Raw genomic sequence first — 10,615 nt, 5'->3', positions numbered from 1 at the left:
TAGACAGATCAAGTCCGACTGGCCGCCATGGGCAGGAAGGAGCACTGGGAGTGGGAGAAGTCATAAGATCCCAGCTAGGTGCCTATCCAGTCTCCTCTTGAAGATTTCCAGCAGTATACGGTGCTGAAAACGTTCTCTGTACTACAAGGGCGCACTGCGCCAGTCTCTTTTTCTGTGGTTTTGGGGTTTTTTTGTTTTTGTTTTTTGGGTTTTTTTGTTTTGTTTTTTGGGGGTTTTTTTGAGCCCTGGATATCCAGGGGTCACAAAAAGATGTGGCTAGAAAAAAAAAACCAAATCCAGAGCAGCACACACTTGGGCAGCAAGTGCTGCTGAAAAATGGAGACAGGCTGCCTGGAGCTGTGCTGCAGCTGCCGGACAGATCCCATGCAGCAGAATTGCTATGGCTGTAGCCCCTAGAGGTCCCCAAGACAGCAGGTAAGGCCATGCAAGGTGGGAACCAAACGTACACACATGTGGATGTGCCCATGCAAACTTTAGAATGCCTTGCAGATAACCTAGTTATCTGATGGAGTTTGATCCTAGTGGCTGGCTAGATTGTCTCTCAAGTCACAGAAGATAAAGCTACTGCTTCACCAAATTATAACGTACAAAAATCGAACAACATGCTCACAGCTAGACTTCTAAAGGCATTCCTATCTCAAACCAGTGACTGCTGGGATGCACCACAATCCAAGACTACCATGATCAAGCTGGGAACTTCCCCTTGTGGAACGTTGTATTCTAATTATTGGTATTTGCCAGTCACCAGATGAAGAATACCTTGCATGTGAAAGCTTGTCTAAGTGTATCCCAAACAGGAAGCTGGTTCAATAAAAGATATCGCCACAAAAATCCTTGCCTCTCCTATAGCTCCTGGACCATTGTGACTACATTGCTCCAACACTATCACATAAATCTTGTTCATCCTAAAACATACATCAGGAAGAACTTCATGGTAAGTGCGGCCAGTATTTGGAGTGGGCTTCTAAGGGAAGTGGTGCTCTCCCCTACCTTGGGGGTCTTTAAGAGAAGGCTGGATAGGCATCTGGCTGCGTAGGCAGGGGGTCGGATTCAATGATCTGGTGAGGTCCCTTCCAACCCTAGCATCTATGAATCTATACATCAATGATGTGAGTATTCCTGTTGAACTGCACCCTGATGTGTCTGTCTTTCTTCTTTCATGAAACTTTTTATGTAGAAAGTATGAAATAGTTTGAGCATTCTACCAGATGTGGATGTGATTTGGCTACTGCAGGAGCGGTGTAGAGGACCCTTTAACTGGTTCATTTTGATGGACTTCTCTACATGCCCACAGAAGAATGAGGTTGCACGCTGTGCTCTGCAGTGCAAAGGGCAGTCACGGGGAGGAGGCTTAACCTGTCCCATCCCACGTGGATGCTTTGGTCACCCTCCAGCTCCCCTGTGCAGTATTCATTTTCATTTCCACTTGGAAGAAATGTGACAGTCTTTGCATTCTCCTCTGCCCGAGGAGGCTGCGTGAGCCTGGAAACGCGCAACTAAAGACACTTTTCTGCAACCGTCTAGGTGGTGTAATAAGAGAGATCGCCTCTACCTTGGTCAGTGGTTTTACTTGAATTCAGCGATTTCCCTGCCCCAATCCTAATGCCCTCCCTCGTCTTCACAACCTTCAGCTCTAGGCTGTTAATCACTTCCACGCTCTGGGCATCCGTAAGGCTTCCCGGCTTGCTCAAGCTGATCCCCGGGAGGCTTCCCTCAGCCTCCGCCTGGTACGGCTCCCCAGCCAGAAGCGCCGCTCCAGCTCGGGCAGGAAGGGCACGTTCAGAGGCCACTGCCATCCCCCGGACTCGGCGCGCGAGCTCCAGCTCGCCGGACGACACACAGGCGCGCGGAGGAGCCACGTAGCCAGGACCCCGCCCCTCCCCGCTGCGCATGCGCATGCGCAGGGCGAGGAATGAAGCCCCGGTAGCGTGAGCAGGGGTCCCGCCCACACGTGTCACGTGACGCAGTGGCGGGCTCCTGCGAACCGGGCGGCGGCCGCCAACAGGCCTGAGCGCGCGCGGGTGAGGTGAGGGGAGCGACCGCGGGGAGAGAGACTGGCTCGGCCCACGTGCGGAGCCCCTAGGGGAGCCGGCTGTGCGCGAACCGCCGCCGGGCCCCAGCCGGGGCTACTGGGCCTGGTTTGAACGGTGTCCACAAGCCTAATGAGGTGGCGTTACATCACGGCGGCGCTTTGATGTCAATAAGTAAACTCATGTCGCGTGCCTGGGCCTCGCTTGGGGTCCAATGGGCCGGTGCAGGCTGGGGGGGTCCAGGGAGGGGTGGAAACACCGGGAGGAGAGAGAGGGGGTCGCGCCCCCTGTGCTGGGGGGTGTCAGCTCCTCCTGCCTCCCCGCAGCCCCTGTCCTTATCCCCGAGGCCCAGGGAAGGCCTCGTCCCCACTGGGTAGGGACCTTGGTGCAGGGCAGTAGCAGAAAAGGCTGTGAGCGGGGCAGCTGCTCGATGGGTCACAGGACTGCAGGGCAGGCAGGGCCTGGGACAGACTCTTCAGTCATGCTGGATGGGCCCTCTGAAAAGGGGATGGGCCAGGTGACTGGGGAGGTCCCTGCCCACCTCCTTTGCTACAATCCTGTGGTGTCATGGCTAGGTCCCAGCTCGGAGGTAGGAGGTGGATCAGCAAGTAAGTGGTGGCAAGAGGCTCTTCCACCTTCCTCAGAAGTGCCTGTTCCTGTATCTAGTGGACATCGCCTCTGAACTAGCATGTGGTAGTTCTCACATTCCTGCAGGCACGTCTCTGACTTCAGGTGGGGTAGTCAGTGTGGAGATGCACACATAGCACCTGCACCCCCCCCAAACTGTCATTCTGCTGCCATCAGTAAGACGAACTGATGGCACTGGCCATGTCATGCATGGAGTGATCTGTTTTCCATCACAAGTCCTTGTGTCCTTACCTGCTGCAGATTTCTGTACCGTGCCTCTGCTTGATATTTAACATGTCAATCTAGATCTATGAAGCCTCAAAAGAAATGGCAGGGGGTAGGTGCAGCTAGGGGGAAATTGCCATTCTAGCTTTATAGCTTCACTGTAAAGAATGAGTATTGATACGGTGCAGTTTGGCAGTTAAGTTAGTTGCATGAAGACCGCCAACGTCAAGTATGATGTTGAAGTACAGTCTTGATTCAAATCCTCAAAGTAATCTTTTAATGTGACAAGGAAACTTCATGCTACATGGAGGCTCAAGTAGTACTCTGTATTGCTAAGTAATCCTATAAAGACATTTTTGATATCATGTGGCTCGTGTAGATTTAAAAAGTACTTTAGAATTCTATGTTTAATCCCCTGTTATTTCTTATTAGAAGACCTGAATGTTTTTTGGTAAGCTGCTCTGTGGAGAGAAGAGTGCCCATAAATGAATGATTTATTCCTTCAAAGATGCAAATAATTAGTATGAGCTGTGTGGGGTGGGAGAGACCTAGCGTATGGTATTATGAAGAAGCTGTTAAAGAAGTGTTTGGGTGTGGCATTGACGGAAGAGAGACTTGTTTGAACATTTCTTTTTTTAGGAAGGATTTATTGAAGACCTGGTGTAATGGCCATGCAAATGCAATATGAAGCAAATGCAGATACATCAGCAGAGGAAGAGAGCTTTGGTCCCCAGCTGATATCTAGGCTAGAGGTATGGAATGAGTTGCTATGTGAGGAACAAGCTGCCATGCAAGCAGCGAAACAATTCTTCAATGAGAATTGTATTTAGGAGTGGTCACTAGTTTTGCCTAGCTAATTTTTGTCAAAAAAAATTCCAGTCCCAAAGTGTTACAGAAAGCATCAAAGCTTAACTTGAGGTGTATTTAATGTGAAAGGTGGACGAATGCTGATCCGTGGTTTATATAAAGTACATCAAAACAAAAGTAAATCAGCAACTGTTAGCAAAGAGGTTACATTCTGTACCACACTGTGCAACTAACGTGCTGAATACCTTGTCTGATGATGGTCTCCTTTTCTTGAACTTATTTAAAACTTCATTAGTAAAAATTAAAAATCATAGTTATTTACATGGCTTTGTATTACTACTCCTTCTGTGTCTAGATAGCCAAAAAGAGAATCACGTATGCTTCCTATTATATGTTATCTTTGGTACTGATAATGACCTACACAAACAGTGCGTAGTGTAAAGGAGAATTTATAGGGGGAGAACAGTCTATTCAGCTATTTCTGGGTGTAACTGAATGAGGAATTCGGTATTCTTTTCCTCGATCCAGTCCTTACAGAAGACGGTTAGAAAGTTTCTAGGTCTTCAGTGTCTCTTTCAAAGCATTGTACCTACCATAATTGTTTTTTTATTCCTTTCAGCAATGTGGTATAAATGCAAACGATGTGAAGAAGTTAGAAGAAGCTGGATTTCACACAGTTGAGGCTGTTGCTTACGCACCGAAGAAGGAGCTACTTAATATTAAAGGCATCAGTGAAGCGAAAGCTGACAAAATCTTGGTAATTACATTTGAATGAAAGGTTTATGTACCTGTAAAGAATTTCAGAACTGTACAACTACTTACCACAATTTTATAAAGTGACTAGCGAGGTTTGAGAGGCTGTGTTTTGGATATCCAGCTTTTTCTGAAACGAGGCCCCTTTAAAACATCACTAGTTGTATATCCGTGAGTGCTAACTGCTTTTTCAAAACCTTCGATCATTTTATACCTATTTAGAAAGATGAGTGGAGGCGAGAGAAGAATTATGCAGATTTATTGATACTGAAGTAGAATCCGATTGGTTTCTCAAGTGGTGGGGAGTTAGCATTATCACTGACTACTAAGATTGTTGTCATGGAAAAATGATGAAGTCTATAACTTAGAGAATAAAAATGTACTAAAAAGGCACACTGTCAAAATGCTTTTATTGCTAAATTGAAGTCATTTTTAACAGTACTCTATAAAGTGTTTGTTTATTAAGCTAAATATTCAGGTACTTTTGCATCACTAGGATGCATTCATCTATTATAATGCCAATTTTTAAAAAAACTTATGGAAGAGTTCCTGAGCAGGCTGGGATTACTAAAACCACAAAACCTTTTTGTGGGGAGTTGGAAGAGGCAAATAATTATTTCCCCATGAAAATGATGGCAATGGCAAATAAACACCCTTAGTAGACTATTTCTCTAGCCAGTATTGCTAAACCCATACAATGGCAGTGTTGGTCCAGCTGTAGTGAGAACATTGTTTTGTGGTTCTTTATCTTAAGATGTCTACGTTATAATGCCAAATGAGCCATGAAGCAGTCATGACAATTGAATAAAAAATGTGGGTAATCTCCTGCATACAGATGTTGTTACTTGGAAGCATTAGATCTTTGAGTTTGCCTTATTGGTTCACGTTGTGGCACTTGCGTGTCTCTCTGAATCTGTGGGCTAGGTACAATAGGCAAGAATGCAGTTTGGTGTCTGTTCTTTTGTGATTGCAAGTGAACTCTGATTTCTTATACTGCATAACATCTTGTACTGCATAACAGCCTAAGAAACATCTACTTCACACTTATCAAAAACAAGCTGATAAAATATTTCAACTCAATCTTTTTTTTTCTGATTTGATCTACCTGCTAAAAAGTCCTGGCTTCATACCTGTAGAATAAGATGGTTAATGTTTTGTGAAAACTTCTATTGCTATAAAATAGGCAGAAGTGGTGCTCAGGTTATTTCTTTGAATGGCATTATATGAGGTACAAAGAAGAACATATAGTTTCTCAAGAAAATAAACTAACAAGTATTTTAATTTTAGCACATATAAATATTTCTCTTGGACATGGCGAAGAAAATTCCTGTATTAACTATAGGAGGGGTTAAAACAACTGATGAATCCTTGGTACGCATTTCTTTCACCATACCTAGCTTGGTTTCGCTATCCTTGTCTCTAGGCAGAAGCAGCTAAACTAGTTCCGATGGGTTTTACCACAGCAACAGCATTCCATCAGCGGAGGTCAGAGATCATCCAGATCACCACTGGGTCCAAAGAACTCGATAAACTGCTTCAAGGTGATAAGTCTACTTACCCACTTTTTGAATTATTCTCAGGTACCACTATGTTGTTTCCAGAAAATGTAAGCCTCCTACACCATGTGTGGTATAAGGGGCTTTCTGTTGGTTTAACTTGAATATCCTTTCATAATGCTTCCTCATGATCAGTTCCATTCAGCTGGTACCTCTTCAGAGAAAGTTACAGAAGTAGATCTAAAAGGGAAAGAAACTCCACTGCTCATATAGAGCAGTGTTTCCCAACCTTTTCCAGCCCAAGGCACACTTGCATTAATAAAAATTTTCTGCGGCACACCTGTTAAGGCATTCCCCAGCCTCATACCTATTGTAGCTCATTGCCATGGCAAAATTCCACAGCATACCTGTTTATTGCTGACGGCAAACTTTTGTGCCATGGAACATTGGTTGGAAAACACTTATATAGACTATAACGCCACTCTTAAGACATTTTAATATTCTCCTAGTATTGAATATTACTGATTTTAATGGTTTTTTTAATAATGGGAAAATTAGCTCCTATCATCTCCCTTTCTCCACCTCCTCACAAAATAAAACCAAAACAAAAGGTCATCCCTATAATTTAGCTTACTTCCCTTCATCAGAACAGTCTTGAATGGGGCTCTATTTCACAGCATTATCAATCCTGGGTATTCAGAAGAGTGGTTGCAAGGAAGAATTCTGAAATATAGATGATCAATTCTAAAATAAAGTTTCCCAATATAGAGACCATGTGATGCCTGAGCCTCTAAAAGTCTGAAATTCTTATTTGCTTATACTCGTGACTTATTTGGAGCCTGTGACAGTGTAACTCCATTTTGTTTCTCCTCAAGGGGGAATAGAGACAGGGTCCATAACGGAGCTGTTTGGGGAATTCCGCACTGGGAAGACACAGCTGTGTCATACACTGGCAGTAACCTGTCAAGTGAGTATTTCATTTTATTAAACTATATGATGCGTCTAAACTCTACCTAATCAAGGCACACTTCCAGTCATCCACATAAACACAGCTACAAAAGTAGTCAAAAAAAAAGTGTATACCTGTAATCTGTACAGTAGTTGCCATCAAAACTGTGACCCCATGGGTTGAACTGGCAACTTTCAGCATCTCGCTGCACTTTTTTACTTTGCTTCTGGGGATAATCTGAGTAGAGCCTGAATATATTTAAATAGGAAGAAAGTAAAGTGATACATCTTGTATGGAAATAAAAAACAAAATATGTTCTGATGACAGAAATAAGAAGCATCCATCTTGCCTCATTCTAGTTCCTTGGGGGATTTGAAGATAAACTTTTGTTTCTCTCTCAACTGCAGAGAAGTTCTCTCTTTGCCAACAACAGAGAAAAAGAGATGAAGCTGTTCATCCTGCGCTCAGCTAATTTCCTTTCTAATTGTATTTTACATATCCAAGCTTACTTAACCTCCTTGGGGGGAGAGCCTCAGTTGTTCCGTATTATCTGAGACTAGATCAATATGGGTAGATACAGTAACTTCAGACGGAATAAAAAGGTTATTTAAATAGGTTGTTTGACATGTTACTTTTTAATGGCTACTCTACCATAAAATATTAAGTGCAGAATGCTCAACTTGACCACTTAAATTAGGGTTACCAAGGGTAGGATGTAATAAAAGACTTGGGTACCTACAACTTAGGTGCTTGGACCCCAGCATGGAATCCAAAACCATGCGTTTGGTGCCTAGGCAAAGAATGCAAGGACCATGGGCTCAAAGAGTGAGCACAAGAGTATTTGCCCACAATAGGAGATAATCCTAAATTTCATTCCCTGCTGCCAGGATTACTGTGGTTTTTTTTAATAATAGTTTTACATTAAACAGTTGTTGGATAAAGAAAACTGGGAGCTGGGACTACAAGGCAGGACTCCATTCTAAATGAGTGCTCTAGCATAGGCTGCAGAGTCTGGTTCTTACTTGTGCTTGCTTTCATGTAACGTGAATTTTGCATTCTTTGCGTCATGGCAGAGTTTCAACAGGAGTGGAAAGTGCCCCTAGCCACCTCTATAGCCTGGTGGTTTGGGAATGCTTCTGGAAGGAGGAAGATTTGAGTTAGTCTACCACTTGCCTTGCTAAAGAGAAGTTACACTGACCATTAAATATAATAGTGAGTGGTGGCAGCATCACCACCTCTAGCTGCATTTAAAAAAAAAAACCAAAAAAAAAACAAACGGGTGCAGTTGTATTTTTGTGAAGGCTCCGATCCTATTGGTGCTTATGTTAAGTTGCTCTGAATTGGATGTCTCGGAAGATTTAGATGCCCCTCCGCCTAGAGCCTGGATTCCAGTGAGGCTCAGGTGGGAGATAATGCCCAAATTCTATTTCTCCTAGTAGGTGTGTAAGTGGGCTTTGACACTGATGTATGATTCTGTTTCTCACTGCTAGAGTCCCTGAAAAACTATTAAAGCAACACATGGGTGGGTCCTTCTTGCTGTTTTTTTTGTTACTCAGTCTTAAGAGTAAGGGGTTGTTACAAAGTAGATGTATTACAGATTTTCAGAGACACAGGCAGGGTGGTATTAGGCACATCTGTGAGATTTGATAGGTGGAGTACAATCTGGTAGTCTTCCTGCTCAGGCAGAACTATTTCTGGGCACGTGCAGAACCAGTGATGTGAGCATCTAGGGAACTTTAGGTCAAAGAGGGAGACATGCTGTCAATTCAAGGGTCTCTGGGATTATGCAGTTACTGGTTGGGTTCTTTTGAATGAGAGAGAGTTTAGGTGCCTACATCTAGAGTTAAGTTTTGCATTAGATGCTAAAGTTCATATTTTGGATCTGGCCCACATGAGCTTTTTGGTGTTTGAAGTATCAAGAAGGCTTTCAAATTTTAGGAGCTTAAATGCTTTTTTGAGCGTTCAGATGCCCTGATTTGAAAAGTATGGTTCTTTCTGTCCTTGGAAGTTTTGTACTTTCCAGTGTCATTATCTCGGCAGAAGTCTGACTTTAGAGTAATGCTAATGCATATGATCTATCAAAGTGTAGAACTGTTAAGTAATTGGGTTTCATTTCTCAAATGAAAAGGCTAAATATGGTGACATTTTTTGCTATTCCCTTTAGCTTCCCATTGACCGAGGCGGTGGTGAAGGAAAGGCTATGTACATTGACACAGAAGGCACGTTCCGTCCTGAACGTCTGCTTGCTGTGGCTGAAAGGTCTGTACTTCTCACTTAAAAATTCCCTAGATCTTGTTAAAATAAATGTGTGACATTATTGATTTATTAGATTGTCCAGTCATCACCTTGTACATCAGCTTAACTCCTTAAATACAGTCCACTGGAATACTGCAATAAGAACTCTTCTTAAGAGATCTTCCTGTGCTCCAGCTGTCTAGCAACATACGTGCATGGTTGAAACAAGTGTAGCTGTAATTGTTTTTGGCAGACAGAACTTGTCTTTCAAATGTTAGGTTCTTTGTTTTTTTTCCATAAATAGCCCTTATAAGAGCAGTTGATGGTAATTTATTTTTTATTAGCTGTCCCCTTGTAAATCCAGCTTTTCCTTAAGTGCTGTGTGTTTGAAAAACGTTTATCTTGAGCCTTCCTCAGGGCTGCCCAACATCTGAATGATGGGAGGCCACCTGCAGCCTCCCTCATGCCCTGATGTCTTGCCTAGTGGCAGCCAGGCCCCTCTCGTGTGAACAGGACACGCAGCCTAGTTCTTCCTTGTTGTGTGCACTGTTTAGGCAAAGCAGGCAGCACACTCCTCCTTCCTGGGGCACTTCCCCCTGCCCTGCCCCCAGTGAATGAGGAAGGGAGAGGGACCCCATAGACCTCTGCTACTGGGGGAGTCTGTGGACTGTATGCTAACCCCTTGCAGGCTCCCAAGACAGCCTTGGCTTACGCTGTTATCTTAGAAACATAAAGGATCCCATATACATTTTTTTTCATGGGACTCATTAGGAACAGGTCCCTGTCAAGAAAGATGGCAAAGCACTTTCTTCAGTATGCTTGAAAAACTGTTAATCCTATTCTCTTCAGGCAAGCAGTTTGATCATGCTGTTACATCCCTCTTAAAGAATTATCATGAGCTTACACACTTGTGCTATAATATCACTGCAATTACCTAGCTTTAGAGGCAACCAAAATATTTTCTGTAAAAATCCTGATTGTTTTAAAGCCTGTATAGCTGGTTCCATTGATGAGATGGACAGCAAGGAAGTTTTTCCTGTGGAACTTTAGAGCTGTTCTGAGCTAAAGCACCATTTCTGCGGTGCTTAGGACTCCGTGGGGACTTGCAGACACTTACAAAACAAAAACAACAACCCCCAAAACAGTGCTTTACTTTAAACTCATTGCATTCCTGTGCCGAGCCCTGCACATGCCCAAAAGAGAGAGCATGTTACTTCAACCCAGCATGCCCAACAGCCGTAAAGATCAGGTGCTTTAGTGGAGCTTTTTTAGCGCTTTTATCTAATAACTGATTGATTTGAATCAGCTTTAGCTAACAGCGCTAAAAAGCTCTGCTGAAGAACCCTATCCTTACAGATGCTTCAAAGTAACTGTCTGGTTCTTCCAGTGAAAGTACAGTTTTGTTTTGTTTTGTTTTTTGTTTAACATTCTGCAAGCAGCACTTGTGACTACATTTGAAGTGATGTTTAGAT

The 10,615-nt window shown here is 43.5% G+C and overlaps 1 protein-coding gene across 2 annotated transcripts in view; it reads left to right on the top strand.

Annotated features, from left to right (window-relative positions):
* The first annotated feature begins 2,072 nt into the window (after positions 1-2,072).
* RAD51 (RAD51 recombinase) overlaps positions 2,073-10,615 on the top strand; it is a 15,727-nt gene continuing 7,184 nt past the window's right edge. Inside the window, exons 1-7 of one of the 2 annotated variants that reach the window (XM_019552240.1) lie at positions 2,073-2,188; positions 2,627-2,783; positions 3,543-3,655; positions 4,330-4,467; positions 5,887-6,004; positions 6,835-6,926; positions 9,073-9,167. In XM_019552240.1, coding sequence (XP_019407785.1) covers positions 3,569-3,655; positions 4,330-4,467; positions 5,887-6,004; positions 6,835-6,926; positions 9,073-9,167 — 530 coding nt within the window. In that variant the 5' untranslated portion in view covers positions 2,073-2,188; positions 2,627-2,783; positions 3,543-3,568. Of the gene's footprint in view, positions 2,189-2,559; positions 2,784-3,542; positions 3,656-4,329; positions 4,468-5,886; positions 6,005-6,834; positions 6,927-9,072; positions 9,168-10,615 lie in introns of those variants that run through there. The other variant, XM_019552239.1, reaches the window with a different exon arrangement.

The sequence above is a fragment of the Crocodylus porosus genome, unplaced genomic scaffold, assembly GCF_001723895.1.
Source record: "Crocodylus porosus isolate Cpor-Errol unplaced genomic scaffold, CroPor_comp1, whole genome shotgun sequence".
Classification (NCBI taxonomy): Eukaryota; Metazoa; Chordata; order Crocodylia; family Crocodylidae; genus Crocodylus; species Crocodylus porosus.
The sequence above is the reverse complement of the archived record's forward strand: the minus strand, read 5'-3'. Positions and strand labels throughout refer to the sequence as shown.